General features: G+C 44.4%; 1 protein-coding gene across 1 annotated transcript in view; it reads left to right on the top strand.

Annotated features, from left to right (window-relative positions):
- The window catches only part of BRINP1 (BMP/retinoic acid inducible neural specific 1), a 161325-nt gene that overhangs the window by 38609 nt on the left and 103757 nt on the right, over positions 1-18959 (top strand). The window contains exon 2 of the mRNA XM_090274638.1: positions 2200-2467. Within this exon, the coding sequence (XP_090130764.1) occupies positions 2250-2467 (218 nt within the window). The 5' untranslated portion in view covers positions 2200-2249. The remainder of the gene's footprint in view (positions 1-2199; positions 2468-18959) is intronic.

The following is an 18959-nucleotide window of genomic DNA, read 5'->3' as shown; positions in this document are numbered from 1 at the left end:
GCTGCAAGGTTCTGCACCGTGTTTCCTTGCAAACAGCCTAACAGCCGAACGTTCCCTTAACAAGCTCCCACCCCGCACCCACTTACAACAGAAGCCATGTGGAAGGTTTGTATGGGTGACACGCTGTGATTTCCATGTGTTGTCACTCCCCACTGGGATCTCTGAACAGTCGCCTCCACCCCCCCCCCTCCACTTGCCACTCAGGTGGGCCTGGCAGACAGCGTTGGCAGCTGCAGCTGTGACAGTCCTGCACTCACCACATACAGCTTTGTCTGAGGCTCTGAACGGAACTTCAGGCCACAGCTCTGACAGCCCACTCCTCCGCTCACGTGCCTCGCTCCTTGGCTGCTGACAGCTGGGGCTTGCGGGGCCAAGCAGATTTCTGTAGCGACTCATAATAAAATGGTGCAGTTGGGCAACAGAAGGAAACATCCAACTGAGCAGGAAATTTCCATCTCTTTGTTTGATTTTCTGTTGTTGTTTTTTTTTGGCGTTACTTTCTTCCCATGTTTAGTTGGAAGAGTAGACAAATAAGATGTCATATCTATTTGGGCTTATCATAATTTTACACTTGACAAAAGGTTTCCCACATTTTTAAAAGGTAAAAATAAAAATCTGAGATTCAGAAGAGGACATGACTCTCCAAAATCACACCGTTAGCCACGTGTAGAAACAATCAAAAGTGCTTGCCAGATAGAGGCTCACAGCCCAATGAGCAAGACAGACACAAAAACAATTAAGTATAATAAAAGATAATAAGCACCAGCATACAATTATATAAAGTGAGCAACTAGAGCGGAGAGAAAGGATCAACTAACACTTCTGGAGATGAATAGAAAAAAGAAATGACCTTTGAGGATCTGACTCAGCTGGCTACTGAAGGATAAACAGGACTTGGCTGGGCAGTGAGGACAATAGGATCAAAGACACTCCCAGCAGGGAATAAATGGGTATCATCAGTACCAACATTCTTCATGGCCATTGTCCTCACCATTCATGCAGCACTTGCTAAATGCCAGGCACTGGGTGGACCACTTTACATAAATTGTGGCATTGGAGTTTTATGCTAGGTGCTATTGTTAATCACATTTTACAGACAAGGAAACCGAGACTCAGAAAAGTTAAATGACTTGCCTGAAATCATACTGTTTACAGCTGATGAAACCCGAATTCAAAGCTGCCTTTCAGTATGGATTCAGCTAAGCTCTTCTAGAATCAGTAGAGTGGGGGACACAGAAAGCACAGTGCTAGCTCATAGGTAGGCTCATGAGGAAATGATAGAGACAAAATTTATAAATTTTCAAAAGGCTAGACATGGTCTTGCAGTCTCTCCCCTCGCTGCACAAGGACCCTCCTCCTAAGCTCTTCCTTCGTCTAACATTTCTCCAACACGGTACCACTGTACTTCGCTACCACCCGCCCCCAAAGAGGTGGGTAAAACCCCACCTAGTTTCTTGGCCTTTCGTTTTCCTTCTGAACATCAGGGAACCCCGAGGCTTAGAATCACCAACAGGTGAATTCTCTGGCTACGTTTCCCTGGGGTGAGGGAGACATTCCACTGAGCACCGCAGAAATGGACACTGAAGAGCCCCACAAATGCTTCCTCTGGAAGGTGTCATCCCACTCAGAAAGTCACGCTCCACCTTGAGACTTTGCGCATTCATGTAACGCAGAAGCCAAGTGCATACTCAGTAGGTACACATCTACGGGACAGGAGGAGAGAAAGGAATTCTCGTTTACTGAGTTTCTGTCATTTGTGAAGATGGTGGGTGGGACAGACACTTGGATTCTGTCTCCACATCCTTGAGATGCTGTTTCTGCGTTTATTCATTTCATATATTCTTTCAATACATATGCCTTGGACACCTTCGATGTGCCATGTGCTAAGATATAGGCACGTAAACCCATCCTGTGTTCTATGGGTGAGGAAACATCCCTAAGGAGTTAAGCAGTTTCCACATTCATACAGCACGTGACCAGCAAAGCAGAGACGTGAGCCCAGATCTCCGTAGCTGCCTGCTCTTAACCAGACACTGTACTCAATTTTGTAAACTTTAAAGCACTCTTAATGATTTAAGGCAGTATCAAAAAGGTGTTAATACCGCTTTTCTCTTTTGTCTTTCTCTCTCTCTCTTTTTTATTTTTTCTCTTTCTCTCTCCCTTTCCTTCCCTCTTCCTTCCCTCCCCTTTCCTCCACAGGCCTCCACAGAATGGAGCAAGAATGAGAGGAAAAAGGCCGGCAGAAAAGCATGAACTGGAGGTTTGTTGAGCTCCTCTACTTCCTGTTTGTATGGGGCCGAATCTCAGTGCAGCCCTCCCACCAGGAACCAGCTGGGACAGACCAACATGTCTCCAAGGAATTTGATTGGCTCATCTCAGACAGGGGGCCTTTCCACCACTCCAGGAGCTACCTGTCCTTTGTGGAAAGACACCGTCAAGGATTTACAACCAGATATAAAATATACAGGTGAGACCCGGGCTAAGCTCAGCCTCTGCTTTTCATTCGCAGCGCGCTTTTGGGGGTCAGTCAGTGGCAGAGGCCTTGCTGTAAGGGGGAGCGACTGGCCTGGGCCAAGGGGTCATGCCCCTTCAGCAGGCTATTGGTTGCTTTTTTTTTTTTTTAAACTCTTCACAAGAGATTAGCAATGGCAAGAAGAACAAATAGTTAATATTTATTGAGTACTTACTGTATGCTCAGCATGGTACTTGTCTTTCGAATATACTATCTCATTTAAACCTTATAAACCACCAGAGATAGGTTCTATCGGTTTTCACTGCTTTATAAATTAGGTGACTTGAGTTTCAGCTACTTGAAATAACTTGTGTAAAGTCACCATGCAAATGATGGGACTGGGACTCAAACCTTGGGCAGAATATTTTTAGTCAGCCGCAGCAGATGCTGGTAGTGTTATTTTGCAAGGGCTCTTAATGCACTCAACAACCAGCCCAAATGTGTGTGCACATTTGGACATAAGTAAGGATACGCAGTGAACAGCTTTTTCTTGAGGAGATCTAAACCGGTTGTCAGCCTCTTGGAATCCTATTTATGTATAAAAAGGATTTAGTCCTAAGTTCTTTTTTCTTTAAAATCACCGTAGGGTCTCTTCATTTTACTTAATCAGCCTCTTTAGTATTTCTACAGCTTTCTACAGTTATACCTCTTTATTTATTTATTTTTTTAAGGTTTATTTTATTTTCATTCAAGAGAGAGAGGAATGGAGAAAGGAGGAGAGAGAGAAAAAACAAACAACAAACAAACAATGTTGATGTGAGAGAGAAACATCAATTTGTTGCCTTCCTCACATACCCCAACTGGGGATCAGACTTATAACCTAAGCATGTGCCCCGACTGGCAATCAAACCTGTGACCTTTCGGTTACAGGATGATGCTCCAACCAACTTAGCCAACTTAGCTATACCTCTTTAGTTTAAAACCATTTAGAATTAGCATGCATTTTTGTATTTCTTTTTTACCTAACTGGAAAGTCTCTGAAGACAGAATATATATGAGGTCTGTCCAGAAGATATCCAGCCATGTAATATGAAAAAGAGACATTTTTTGAAGAAGATACACAATACAAGAAACATTGTACACAGGACAATGACACCTCAGTCCCCTTCCAGGTAGGCACCTTGGGACCTCACACAGTTCTCCCAATTGCCATCAGCTGCCCTTTCATATTTTCCTGAATCTCATTTCATGGTCTGAAATCTCTTCCCTTTCAAAGGTGATTTTAGTTTTGGGAAAAGCCAGAAGTCACAGGGCGCCAAACCTGGGCTGTAGGAGGGGCAGAGTCACCTGGGTGATTTGATGTTTCACCAAAAAACTATATGAGACGTGATGCATGAGCAGGCCCATTGTCATGATGAAGCTGCCAAACCAGTGGCACTTAGCTGCAGCCCTCAGAATTGCCCGAATAGTTTCCGGGGAGGAATGTTCAAGCTGAACGCAAAATTTGATACTGATTCATTGCTCCACTCACTCAGTCATTTTGAATGCGATGGCCACACAACACACATGCTCACTCAATGGCGTCTACCACCCCCACTGACTAGTACAGCGAAGTCGTCATTGTTCACGCATGTGCATTCCAGTCCATTCTCCTTGACTGCCAGGTTACATCGATGCTGCACAAACTGTTCTCATTATATTAACAATGGCTGGACTTTTTCTGGACAGATTTTGTGTGCTAAGTATAAAAGCAGATAAACTTACAAAATGCTCTGAGAAAATGGTGGAAACAAGGAATTGGGAGTGGGGAGGAAGAAAGGGCATCTGAAATCCCTGGTAATGGGAAAGATGTTAGCTTGAGATGTTGGATTTTAGAAGAGAAGAAGTAGTAAAGATCCAGTTGCTTGTAATTTGTCAGATATTAATAACCTCTTGGTTGTATCTGTGGCTTTCCCTTCCATTTGAGCCTCCTGAGGACACTTTAAAGTAGGGATAACCAGGACTCATATTTCCATTTTAAAGATCAGGAGATGACTGACTTGAATAAAGTTATGTATCTGAGAAAAGGTAGAGCCTGGACTGGAAACAAAATCTGATGATAAGTCCACTCACATGAATAAATATGCTAGACCTAAAGGCATCCGTTCATAGTTTACAAATGTTTCTTAGCATCTCTTGTATGACTGACCCTGTGCTAGACACTAACATAAGTTGGTCTGAATATAAGTAGTCATAATATGACAGGGTGATGGCCATAATGGAGTTTCATAAGGGAGCTATCATGCTTGTTAGATGATTAATATGTGTTTGCGATTGCTGTGGAAATGACCGAGACTTAAATGGATATCTGTCCTTAAGTGGATATCTATCCTCAGTGGAACCACAGCTACAGAAAGTTCAACAGTAGCAGCCTTTTACTGGGCACTTACAATGTGTCATGAAGGCAGATCATTCAATTCCCACAACATCCTCTGTGAGATGAGCAATGACTTGGCATTTTACAGGCAGGAAAACCAGGGCTGGTGGAAGTTGAATGCATTGCTCCAGCCCAGCGATTTTCAACCTTTTTCATCTCATGGCACGTATAAACTAATTACTAAGATTCTGTGGCACACCAAAAAGTATATTTTGTGGCTGATCTCACCATAAAAATAGATATAATTTTGATTCACTTACATCGGGCAACTATTGTTGTATTGGCTATTGTCATTTTTTATTTGACAGTCTAAGGGAAAATAGGTCTGTGCCCCTGACTAAAATAGTTGAGTATTGCATGTTTTAAGTTTTTTTCTCAGCACATTCGTGGGCCACAAAACACCGGTTGAAAATTGCTGCTCTAGCCCATTGATCTAGTGTGAAGTGGAACTGGGGTCCAAACACAGCCCTTCTTTCAGCTGCTGTGCTGCATGGCCCTCTAGCATGGTGTCCGAATGTGGAGTGTTCCAGAGCTCCGAAATTCCACTTCCAATCATTTTTTTCTCACAACCGCTTTGTAAACAGTTTGGGCATAGTTTTAGAGATGCTGAGAAGCGAACATTTGCTAACAAAACTGGGGGTCAGGACACTTGGATACCAATTTCAGCTCTGCAGGCACTGGTCTAGTGCCACTAAGCAAGCTCCCTCCTCTCCCGGAGCCTACTTTCCTTACCTGCCGAATGACAGGTTTGGTGTAGATCCGTGGTTGCAGCCAGTGTCTTCTGAAATCCTGAGGATTGGTGAAAGAAGTCCTAGAAGCCAATGTCGTGTGGGGAGACAGGCAATGGGGAAGAGGCGACCAGGCAGGAGCCCTAGAAAAGGTGTGCTTCCTCTGCTTTTGGAGGCAGCCTTTACGTGCGCTTTCCTTTGGATTCCACTGCTAAACCAACGTTTGCAGTCAGCCAGCATGCCTATTTCCAAGCTCCTTTCTAGTGCTAAACTTCACTCTAAGATTTAACCAAGGTCACGTAGTTAATTAAATGATGGAGTTCAACCCAGAAACCAGGCCCCTGGTCATCTAGTTATTTCTTTCTTCCTGTATTTAATCCTCAAATAATTATTAAGCACCATCCACGGGCCCAGTGCTGTTGGGGGCAGATAATGCGAAGATGAGTAAAACAAACATGGTCCCTGCTTTCATAGGAGAGACTCACATTAATTAAACACACTGACCCAGAGTGACAAAGAAGAAAGAACAGGACAGGCATAACTGGGACAATATTAATACCTTAAACACTGATCTGGAACCTATTATGTGCTTCTGTGATAGACATGCAAATAGGTAACAGAGACGAATGTGCCTTTCCAAACAAGGTCAGACCAGAGCAAAAGCCAACTAGGACATAGTCATTGGACTGGTTGTCATTTGACACTTTCTCCCCATCATGTGCTGCTGTGCTGAAACACTAGAGCATGTCCACCCGTGATTTCCTGTGCTTCCTGTGTGCTACCATGGATATAGCACATTAGAAACCTGTCATTTGCACCAGGAAAGATAGGCTTTACTACTGGGCTGTGCCACATCTTCATATGCCGCATAGCCAGCCTTACTGAAATTTGTAGACATCAAGTTTTGTCCAGTTTCCCCCACCCTGAATCCAGGCTAGAGTCCTGAGTGATCTGGAAGCTTCAGAAAGAAAATGGAAGCCTCCTCTCCTAATTTCAGTGGGTTAAGGCCATGCGCCTCTTTGTACATCTGCATGCAGAGGCCGGTTTCAGCTCATAGAGTCCTGGTGGGGAGACGGTGCCACTGGCAATCGTGAGAATCTTTCAAATTAAATCCCAGCAGAAGCCCTCTCTCATGTTGCTTCACAAGCTGAGCAGTAATATGTGCACAATCAGTGATTTGAGGGCGTGGGTCACATGCTTCATCGCTCACAAGCCTGAGCTGACCCATGGAGGCTGGGGGAGTTCTCTGCAGGCTCCTGCCAGCCTGTAGTGGCAGCATCATCGATCTCGGGCTCAGGGAATCTGGCACTGGCCCAGGCTGCCCACCTCCCTGATGCATGATTTCAGCTAAGTAATGGGACTTTTTCAAGCCTCTGTTTCCTCATCTATAAAGTGGATGTGCTACTTAAGGTGGCTTTCAAGGGCCTTTCCATGTCTGAAAGGCCTTGATTCTGTGAAATATTGCTATTTAAAAAGAGAACACGATGTAACAGAGGAGACTCTGGACTTGGAGTCTGGAGACTCAGGTTTTGTGTAGAGTTGCTTTCGAGCTTTGTTATCCTGGGGAAAGTCATTCAGGCCCCATTCACTCGCTCGTATAGCCATTGCTTTAGAGTTTAACATGAATCATATGCCATAAGCTGTGCTGTGATTGGAGATAAAGAGACGAGCTGAAGAAAACTACAAAACACACACACTCAAGCACACACCCCAGAAACCCACAGTGGAGGTTAGAAGAGAGAATGATGCAATAAACAAATAGCTATAATTTTATGTATGCGGGTGATACTTTATTTTCTCTATTGGACGGGATACTGATGTCTCTCCTACCTACCAGGTCAAATGGTAAAAAAATTATGTGAGAATGCTTTGTAAAATTAAAAATTTTTTATAGATGGGTTTTTTTCATAATTACCGTTCTAATAAAATCATTTATTTTTAACTCTCCATTAAGCCCATACATGTATTTGTCATTAAGTACAGCCATTCTGTGACAAATACTGTTTTTTGTCCATATTACGATTGTAAAAACTGAGACACCAAGAGTCTGAGCATATCGTCCACGTCACACTGTGCTGGTTTGGCCAAGCTGGGACTCGAAAAGCAGCTTTCAGAGAGTCCAAAACACGAGTCCCTAGCACTGTGTGTTCATGACCCTCCCTGATTCTCAGTTACCTGGTTTACTAGCAAATGCCGAGAGACTTCCTCTGACCATGGAGAAGTCACAGCCTCTCTGAGACTTAGTTTTCTCCTCCGTAAAGCAAAGATAATATTAAGTGTGTGGTTGTGGTGAGAAGTAACTTGGATATCAAGCATATGGAGCTTGGGATTTTACAGGAGTTGCATAAATGCAAGTTCTTTCCTCTACCAAAGAGAGTCGAATGCTTTGTTAAAGATGATTTCTTTTCTACTTATGTTAATTTAAAAGTCAGTTCATTCCAAAGGTATTTCCTGTGTCTTCATTGCTTTTTTGTGTTTTATTTTTATGTTCATTTTTTCCCTGACTTTGAGACCATGAATAGTTGCTATAAATTTAGCATTTATTTCAGAGGTGGATTTACTAGGAGTATTACGGTACCCTTTGTAGGCTTTGGTTCTGGAGAGTCAGGACAGAGGAGAGATACTGATAATGGCAGTCACTGTGCCATAGAGGTGGTTTCATACCTGGTGGTCTTCCCTGTAGGTTGCAGAGCAAGTGGGCTTATGGTGCACCTTTCTTCGAGCCTTAAATAAGTACCTGAACCTTGAGTGTAAATCAGATCTTGGTAAACCAAGTCTAATTGCCTAACTCCCTTGCATTTTATTCAGAGTTGCATGAATCTCAATGTTAATCTGCTGTCTTGATGGATCCTTCTTGTGTTTCACAAAAATATCTTAGTAGGTTTTATGGTAAAGTTACTGAATGAATGAAGCTGAGGATGGGTGGATGGTTCTATTGTGATTAATGCGCTGTGGTCCTTATCCAGAATCTTTAAAGCCTATGTATTGGGCAAGTAGGTATGTTAGACGCTGTACACTGGGGAGATGACGCACAAGGTAGACAGGTCTCTGCCTTCAAGGAGTTTACAGACAAGCAGCATTAAGGGAGGAGTCTGTGCTGCACCCACCACTCAGGATGCTTGTGGTTGAACTTGAAAGGAAACCACCAACCTCTGGATTCCAGGCAGAATCTAGATATCGCATGGTGCAAAAGTTGTATTTCTATTAGTGTGGTTAAAACTAGTTGAATTTTCTTTCTTGAAGCATGTATGTGGAACTCTCGTTTAATGTGCTGTTAGAAGGTGCTTTCTGGAAAAAAGGATCCTGTAGTCAAATAAGTAATAATAATAACAACCAAAACGATAACGATAAGTTAGTTGTTAATATTGAAAACCTACCACGTACTTAGCACGGGATATAAATGATTCCAACTGACTGATCCTCACGATAATCCTGTGCCTGACATATTGTTATCATCCCCGTTTACACAGCTTGTCCAAGGAAAGAGCTAATTCACAGTCAAGTAGGACATGTCACAGGCAAGCAGATTCCAGAGCCTGCATGGTTAACCACGCAACGTTGCCTCCCAAATGACATAAATATATTTGTTTGGAAAGCAGATCATTACTAGAATGTTAATAATATTTGACTAGACCTCTTTGTCCTTACAATCTCTTTTTCTCAGAGTGATTGGAATTCTGGAGAGCAGGTTTAATGAGTCCCTGGCACTCCCTGGCATTGGCAGCTCGGAAGTTGCTTCTTTGGACACCAGCCCGTGTCAGTGCACTCTTAAAGGGACAGATCTTCAGCTTGGGAGGCTGGCATCCGGCCTGGGAAGCCACCCTACCTGTTGAACTTTTGCTTTGAGCCCTTGGGATGAAATCTACCTCCTGGTTTATAATGAAAAGGAACGGAATTAGCAGCTTCAGTTTTCCTGCCACAAGTAATAGCCTCATCTTTTCTTTCTCTCCCTTTTCATTGCCTAACCTTTTGCACTGTTTTTTCTTATTCCTAAGTTTGGCATTCCACCCTGTGGGGTAGTGATAGGGACTTCAACAGAGGCCAGAGCCACAGGTGAGGGGTAAGGGAAAACCTTGATTCCACATACAAAGTGGCTACACATTAGAATCACCGGTGAAGCTTTTAAAAATAAACAGTGCCTGGGTCCTTCCTCGAGTATTTGGATTTAACAGGTCTAGGATAGACAGGAGAAACTCTGACCTAGGGCAGTGGTTGTCAGTCAGCATATTTCTCTTCCTAAGGGGACATTTGGAAATACCTGAGGGCATTTTTGGTTGTGGCATCTGATGCGCAGAGGCCAGGAATGAGGGAAACTGCTAACCATCCTACAAGGCACAGCCAGCCCGCTGCAGCAAACAATTATCATGCTCATGATGTCAGTGGTGTAGAGGTTGAGAAACCGTTCTTTACAGCAAGTATTTTTGGACAAAAAGGGAAAGGATGGTGGGAAGGATATCAGAGTAAATGGTCTTTGATTTTGGTGTTTGTGAGCTTGAGTTGGAATGGTTGAAATATAGGCACCAGTGTGTGGCCATGTTCCTAGAGTCTGGCCGCAGGACCAAAGGGTAAGGGATCTTCCCTGTTTTTAGACAGGGCCTCAGTCAGGGTGGCTGTTGATGCATTGAGGAAGGCGAACTGATCTTTGCTTCCTGCTGCAGAGAGGAAGCATTTAAGGGAAACTGGTTTTCCACTCCAAAGAAAAGTCTCCATTCCTCCGGGAGATCTGGGAAGTCTGGTGGGTTTGTCCTCTGACTACTGTATTCCACAGACAGTAAGAAGTTTAAGCTACACAGGTAGCTTCAGAAACACTTCTCCTGAGTCCTTCAAAACCAGCATGGACCAAGAGCATTTAGAGGATGCCGACTAGGCTCAAAATAAGATGAGAATGAGGTGATGTCCCATGGTGAGAGCTAGCTAATACCCTGTACCTCCCCCTGACCTTGTCCCTCATTTAATCCATATTTCTGATCAAGACCTCCCTGAATGGAGCAGGATGGGAAGGGTTACCCAGCAAACACCTCCTGGGTCACCTGTGGTCAATTCAGAGATAATCTTTCATGTTGGTTATTAAAAATCGATCTTCCACTTCCAAGAACAGTACCTTGATTGCTACCCAGTTGGTGCTTTTGGGGTGCTTTACCCCATTGCTCCCATGCCTTTACTGAACTGGCTTCCGTGAGCGGCTGCAGATGTCTCTGCAGGGCGGTTGTCCAGCTTTAGTCAGAAGCAAGTTCTGAAAACGGGTGCTTGCACGCCTCCCTCAGACAGACCAACTGACTGATGCAGTGTCTTTAAATGGATACAACAGAAGCCATCGTTATGACTGCGGAAATTAGGAGGTGAAGGGAGACAAGCCCTTGGGGACTCTGGACACTATGTTCCCAATCTGGGCAAAGGAAGAAGAGAGAGACTGGATCCGTGATCTGTAGTACTGTTACGGAGCGAAAGGGGGTTCTCTCACGTGGCGCCTTGGTGTAGAACCCAGCAACTAGTGTTGAGGAAAACGGGTCTTTATTTACAACATTCCAACCTGGGGAGGGCAGTGAGCACTTCAGCTCAGAGCCCTGTTCTCCCACGGGACCCAGCACGTCCCTTGCTCCCCAAAAGGCTAGAAGCCAAAAACATACCCAGAAGTTCCCCAGCCCTTATCTGTCAGCTCTCTCCTTCAGGATCTGGGGTACGATGTCATCAGCTTCCGTATAACAGTCCAGGCAAACATGTGGCATGTTGCACTGGATCATGCATGGTTCTCTCTTTGCCCTTTCAAGCTGCATGGAGTTTTCCTCTGCCCTCCTTGCAAACAGCATGTATCTCCCCTCCTCCTCTCAAAGCTGCATGGTGTTCTAGCCAAAATGTCTGCCACCCATTTTTAAATCCCTGAATGCTTCCTCTGACACAGTGGGTGTGGTACCCAATTCTGACCATTCACAGGCTCTGCGTGCTCTTTCTGCACCATTCCATGGCCAAAACCCCTCCCACCTTCTTGGGGTCTTGGAAGAACCAAACCATTTGCATAACTTAAGACACTAACTACTAGCCATAGTCATGCAAAGGCATCTTAAAAGCTGTTGCCTTTTCCCCATCCCCCAACCCGCAGGCTCTGGGAATTTTTGGAGACCCCCCCCCACTCTGTAACAGTACCTGTCACTTACTCATTCTTTTGAAAAATAATTGCTGAGCTCCAGACCCCTACTAACCAGACTCTGCTCTGTGTCCTGGGGATAGGAAGATGAACCCTTGATCACTACCCTCAAGGGACTCAGGGTATCTTGAGAAAATACTCTCAAATAAATACAATGCCCCCTGCTAAGTTCCCAGCTTGGGCACTGCCCAGGAAGCTCTGTTTGTGCGGGTGGTGGTGGTGGGGAGTTCCTCCAGCTTTGGCATTGTGAAGGTGGGGGAGGATGGAAGGAAAAGGCAAATCTAGGAAGGCACGTTAGAGGAAAGACTTTTGAACTCAATCTTCAAGGAGGATTCAGATTTCATGGGAAGGCAGTAGGGAGAAAAGCATCCCGGTCAGATGGAGGAGCACCTGCAAAGGCAAGGAGGCAGGAGAATTTGGGATGGCATTGATTTTAACTAACCTTCAAACTTACCATGTAGCTATTTAGAGGAGTCTTTTTGTTTGTTTTGTTTTTCTATTTCTTGACTCCAACTCCTGCTACAAAAATACATTTCACGTGGGCACTCAATAAACCTAGATATATGTGAAATGAAAATTCATGAAAAAAATCTTAACCTTACTACATGTGATGAATCTTGATATTTTATATTCTATTGCATTCTAACCTAATTTATTCCTTTCTGATTCATTTATTTTAAAAAAATGCAGGTGTGTACCAACTAAATCGACTTCAGCCTCCACTAAGGGGGGTGGGCCTTCCAGTTTGGAAAGCACTGACTTCGAGTCTATGTTGCAGTCATATTTTGGCTCAGAGAAAGGAAACTTGTACCATGCTTGGTTAGCAGAGGTTGCCATGGGTTCAGGCTAAGCAGGTTAGAGCCTGTGCCTTGTCTGATGTGGGCAATAAGAAATCAATGAAGGGTTTGGAACATGACGCCAACATGGGCTGACATACATCTAGTGATACCACTCTGGCCGCAGCCTGAGGAAAGCATGGATGGGAGTAACAGACCAGGGTTAGGAAGCTGTGGCAGTAATTTAAGGGAGAGGATGGAGTTCTGGATCCCAGACAAAGGCGATAAAGATGGAGTTCATTAACTCCCAAGTACCACTCAGTGCCGCCAACAGAGCTGCCTGGGTACCTGTCAGACAGCTCTCTTCCTGGGCTGCACGGAGGCCTACCTGCCCCAGTTCCATTCTGAGCACCCAGTGACAGGATGCCTTATTTTGTTCTACAGCAGCTGGATACCTTTGTATCTCTCATGAAAGGAACCAGAATGCCCAGGCTCCTGCCCCAAGGCAATTTCTTTATCTCTCAAGGCTTTCTCTCTCTGGGCCTAAGAATTACTGGGTCTCATTAGCAGTGGATTTCCAGACTGGCTTGCAGGAAGGCCTTGCATTCCACCCTTTGTCTGCATCTGACTTGTCCCCTGCACACCTTGGTGGAAACTTACTGCTGCAAGTCAGTAGCTAAGCTTATGTGAACCCTAAAAACTGCCACTATAGCTTAGCAATGAAGGGCAGGTCTTTTGACTCAGGCAGACCTTAGTTTGGGTTCTGGTTCTGCCCCTTCCCACCTACGGGATCCTCAGCATGTGAGTTAAACTTATGAGCCCCAGTTTCTTCATCTGCAGAATGGGGAGGCATTCCAAGATTGTTGTGAAGATCTAAAAAGATAACATATGATGGCATTTAGCATGAAGCAAGAGCTTGAGAATGCTAACTTAAATATCTAAAGCATCAACCCCTGGAAATTCAGCCACAGAGACGCTGCAAAGTCTTGTTGGAGACTCCAGCAAGAGGCGGAGGCTTGACCTGTGTGCTGTGTGGCTTAGGTGACCTGTGAAGCCGGCATTGCCCCCTTCTTAGACTAAGAGGACACGTGTTAGCAAGAAGTTGGAGAAAGAAGACCAGAGAGAGGAAGATTTCTGATGCCCCGAGGCACATGTAGCAAGAATCCAGAGGCCTCCGCATTGGCAAGGTGCCCTTACCCAGCGGCATGCATTGATTCATGTAAACAGCACACGTCCCATGATTTGCAAGCGTCTGGTTTATTAATCAGCCCAGGTGATGGGAACGGTCTGCGACATCTCATCTTCCAGATACCGTGGGGTGGTGCCCGCCAGGTTGTCTTTGATGTCTCCTGCTCGGGAGACATCGAGCCCTCAGGGATGGCTTTTCACCCAAAAGCACCTTCACAGCAATCAGCAGCATTTCAGTATGGGGTGTGTTTGTGTGGTGGGTGTCACGCTGCTCTTTCTCAAATTACAGGCGTGTTGTTCAGAGAAGGCAGCAATGTGCAGCCTTCATCCTGAGCACTTGTGACAGCCTCTCTGTGACTGTAGCGTTGACACCCGGTTTTTGTTTTTTTTTTTTTATCACATTGCTGGGGCAGTGTGGTTTGTATAAGAAGGAAGGAGGTGAATACACATGACAGGGACATCTCGTCACTGCTAAATTGTTGGGGATTGTCCGGTTTTGGAAGGCTTTGCTCACCTGTGCATTAATTCAGCAATGATGTGTTGAGTCCCTACCGTGTGCAGGGACTGCCTTAGCCTCTGGTGGCACCAAGGCATCTCTGATCTGAGCCTTCGAGGAGTGCTGTAGGGAGCTGAGAGGGACAGGCAATGAGCAGTCAGACTGCTGCCTCGCATGAGGAATGCTGGAGTCCTAACATGGAGAAGGGGCGCAAAGTGGCTCCTGCAGGCTTAAGGAAGGCTTTCAAGAAGAAGGTTTGTTTGTTTGGTTGGTTTTAAAGTTGAGATCTGAATAGTAGGAGTTAGGCCAAGGAAGGTAGAGGAATGTGTGTGTACATGGGTGTGTGCATGTGCCCTTGTGCATGCATGCGTGTGTTTTCAGGTGGTGTTCAGAAAGGGACAGACATGAGTGATAGGCAGAGGAAATGTTCGCTGCTGGCCAGAGACGTTAGGACGAGGTTAGGTCATGATGGAGCCCTATGTATGTTGTAGTAAAGACCTTGAACTTCACCCTCAGATGGTGGCTCCCACACTTTCTTATTCCAGTACACTCTCTTAATGTCTCCATGATTTTGTTATGGGTCCCCTAGGCCAGAGAAATACTAATAATTCTGTTTATTAAGTAGTTACACCCAAACAACTTAATGGAGTGTTTATGTCCCAATAAGCTTAGTGGCCACTTGAAAAATAATACATGTAAATTAAAAGAAAAACATTTTTATTTTATCCGTAAATAAGCACAATTACTACTTCTCAAATCTTATAATTGGATACTGCCACCCTCATTTCCTGTCCTTCATTAATTTTTCTGCATTACTTGGTAATTGTACCAACTGCCTAAAACCCAGCTTCACAAAAACATAAGCCATCATTGAAAGGACTGTAGTGTGTGCTAATGTTGAAACTGTGAAGTACCTCAGGGTAGCAGTTTCTGCACTGCCCAATAACCATCAAGTATCCCTCATTTCCCTTGCACATTTATAATGTCCTGCTGTGTCCCTGTACGTGTGCTGTGGTGTCATGCAGTGTCTCAGCACACAATGTACAATTGGAATCAGGTCCTAAGGACGATAGGGAGCTCATTAGAGGCTTTTGTCCAGAGACAGAGCATGTGCCGGGTATCCTCTTAGAAAGATCACGCCTGCTAAACGGGAGAGAAATGGATCGATGGGAGAAAGTTGGGCGAGGGTGCAAAACGTGTGGCAGGAAGAGAGAGAGCTATGGCAGTGACCCAGGTAAGGGGAGCGTGTCTTAGATTAAAGTAGCACCAATGGGAATTTGAGATATATTTAAAATTTTTTTATTTTGAAATCGTTATTGGTTGGCAAGTTCCAAACATAAACTGCCGCCCTGACTGGTGTGGCTCAGTGGGTTGGGCATTGTTCCTCAAAGCGAAAGGTTGCCGGTTCGATTCCTGGTCAGGGCACATGCCTGGGTCGCAGGTTTAGTCCCAGATCTGGGCACGTACGAGAGGCAACCAATCGATGTTTCTCTTTCGCATGGATGCTTCTCTCCCTCTCTGTCTTCCTCCCTTCCCCTCTCTCTAATAAATAAATAAATAAAATCTTTTTCTTTAAAGTGCCATACATAGAGAGGTCTTATGTACCCTTTACAAAGCTTACCCCAAAGGTTACGTCTTACATAACTATAGTGGGATATCAAAACCAGAAGAGTGACTTTGGTACAATGGATGTGCCTAGTTCTATGCCATTTTATCACCTGCGTAGGTTCATGTGATCACCACCACAACAAAGACACAGGGCGGTTTCATTCCCACCAAGACCTCCTTCGTGCTGCCCCTTTATAGTCACACCTCTCCCTTCTCCTCTCCCATCCCTCACCCTGACAGTTGCTGATTTGTTTTCCATATCCGTGAGTTCATCTTTTCAAGATTGCCACATAAATGAAGTTTTAACTAGAGACACTTTAAGGAGATGGAAGACTCAGTGTTTGAGCATGAAGGTTGAAAGGGAGGGAAGGCTCAAGGGGCGTGGCACTTGGCAAGGTTATACCTTCAGTGATGAATCACTGGATCTAGGTTAAATAGGAAAAAGAGAGGACATTCTTTAACTTGGTCAACTAGGTGGGCGGTGGTACTTTTCATCAAGCTAGGGAGCCCTGGAAGGCAGAGACTCTTGTGGGTTTTGTGGGTTTGAAAATGAGTCAGCTTTGTAAAATGTAGAGTTTAAATTACCTGTAACATCCAAATAAAGACTTGGTAGGCAGTTGTTTTAGAGATGGGTCTGACCCTCAAAAGAGAGAGCTTGGATAAAAATTATGGTATTCAGTGTCATCAGGTTAGCAATGGTAACTGTCAGTCTCCCTCAGGGATGTGCTGGCCCACGGAGGAGCCTGTTTAGCACGTGCGGTGAAAAGCACTGAGGACGTGAGGAGTGGCCAGCGGTGAAGGAGGAAAACCAGGGACTTGGTGCCATGGAAGCAAAAATAAATGGTTGTTTAAGGAGGAAGGTGTAGGTAATCAGAGCCATGGTTCTGATACATTACATAAGGTGAGAACTGAAAGCAGTCCTTTATACTGAAATCTTGACCTTGTCAAGAGCTGTTTAAATGGAATGTTAGGGACAGAAGTCAGATTGCAGTGGATTGAAGAGTACGTGAGAAGCAAGAGAGAAGACTTTTTTTTTTTTTTTAAAGAAGCACGGCTATAAAAGGGAGCAGAGGCTTGAAATAAAGAGGGTTTTGTTGTTGTTTTTCTTCAGTCTCTAAGAGGGAAGAGACCATTAAGAGAGGGAGAGACAGATGCTGAGGGGCAGAGGAGGGTTACTATTGAAAAAGCACTTTCTCAAGAGGCAGGGAGGGAAAGAGTAAGAGCACATAGATGGGGGTAAAAGGAGGCAGACCTTTCTACTGAAATAGGAAGAAAGAAGAGAAAGGGATGTGCGGGTGCAGATAAATCTATTGATTTTACTCACGGGGATTGGAAGGAACTTCTGATGGCTTCTGTTCTCTTTTTGAAGTGAAATGTGAAATCAGTCACTGAGGAAGGGGTACCAGGAGTGCAAATAACATTGGTAATATGTGGAGAAACTTTGAAATAGTTAATCTGCCGAATCATAGAGGGGTCTGATTAAGGAAATGTAAGAGGATCAACAAGGACCAGTTAGGTGACCCTAATTTAGGACGGCTGTAACCTGGGCAGCTGGGGTAGTATTCTCCAAAAGAACTGAAAATTTGAGGGAAGAGAATGGGTAGTGGATGTGGGTCAAATAAGGTAGGGGTTTGCCAAGGAGACGGAAGGACATTTGGGTCAAAGAGTTAAAAGTACCGGCCAAAAGTAAATGTAGAGATGGATCAGTGAATCGAAGTCAGTCCAAAAGGAAGTGAAGACGGGAGGTAGTGGATACAGGGAAAGGAATCGTCAAGGATCTAGAGGTCTTGAAGAGGCTGGGAGCAGGTATTGTGATAGGCAAGTCAGATACTGGCATATTTTCATGCAATGTGTCAGAGTTAGAGGGGCTTTGGAGGTGACATGTTCTAGGAGTAACCATGGGAGGAAGAACGAGGCTGGAAGAGGGTGGAGGTGAAGATCATTGAGATGGAGTGTCAAGGGGCTGAGGAGCTGAAGGGACTGGGTGTTAGGCACATGGGGTTATGACACAGTCTGACAATTAAGTGCTGAAGCATTCAATTAACACGAGAGAATACCTTGAAAGTTGGTTATTGAACACAAGGAAGAAATGAAGGAAGGATGGGATAGAGGTGAACTCAATCTGCAGCAGACAATTTGCATTCAAGGTTCTGTTTCTCTTCTGCGTTAAATCTTTAAATAATGATCTATCCTCTCTGAGCCTCAATTCCCTTCTCCTTACGTAGAAACTTATCATCTTACCTCCCTGTAGAGTAGTGATGCTCGAAAGGGAACATTGGGAGTAAACGCGCTTGGTAAACCCTGCACCTTTGTGTAAATATGGGTCCCGTTGTTCCTGCTGATAGGTACCCGACACCCAGGACTGACTTTGGATTCCTTTCACTCTTCAGGGGGAAGATAGTGCTTCAGTATTTAATAATTCCCCTTGAATGGCCTGATTTCAGAATATTATTTTAGGATAACAAAATGAACAGCAGTCATAGTATTGAAGATGACAATTAGGTGTCCTATCTTTTAGATGTCCAGAATAAATGTGCGAGGACAGTTGACCCAAACGAATTGACCGATAAAAGGATACCTTGTGCTTCAACATAATGGGTTTAATATTCTTTTGATTTACAAAAACGCACAGGGGCACCCGGGCCTGGGGTGCTTGTCAGCAAAAGGAAAATGCAGGTCGTATTGCACTTCCTGGAGATAACAGAGTTCTCACCCTCTACCAGCTTCAGCTCAACCTGCTTTTCAATAATGATAATTATCATCATTATCATCATCATCATTATCATTAAGAAGGGCAAGTAAAGGGACTACAGCAGTCCCTCTCTATATTGTGGTTCACTTATCGCGGCCTCACTGTAGCGTGGGATTTTTTAAAATATTCTATTTAATTATTTATCGCAGAGTTTTCGCTATATCATGGGATTTGCAGTACTGTATATGTATGTTGTTAAAGTTACGTAGGTTTAAGAGTGTAGAATACGTTTAAGAACATTAGTAGTGTTTATAAAAGTGTGGAAAAGGTTAATAAGGGAGTGGGAAAGGTTAATAAGGGACTGAGAATGGTTTATAAGTGTGTGGGAAGGGTTTATAAAGCCTTAAATATATATAAATACTAAAATAAACGTAAGGTTCCTACTTCGCGGATTTTCACCT

The sequence above is a fragment of the Furipterus horrens genome, unplaced genomic scaffold (assembly GCF_987537825.1).
Source record: "Furipterus horrens unplaced genomic scaffold, mFurHor1.1.pri manual_scaffold_4, whole genome shotgun sequence".
Classification (NCBI taxonomy): Eukaryota; Metazoa; Chordata; class Mammalia; order Chiroptera; family Furipteridae; genus Furipterus; species Furipterus horrens.
Note: the sequence above shows the minus strand (reverse complement) of the source record. Positions and strands in the feature narration are given on the sequence as shown.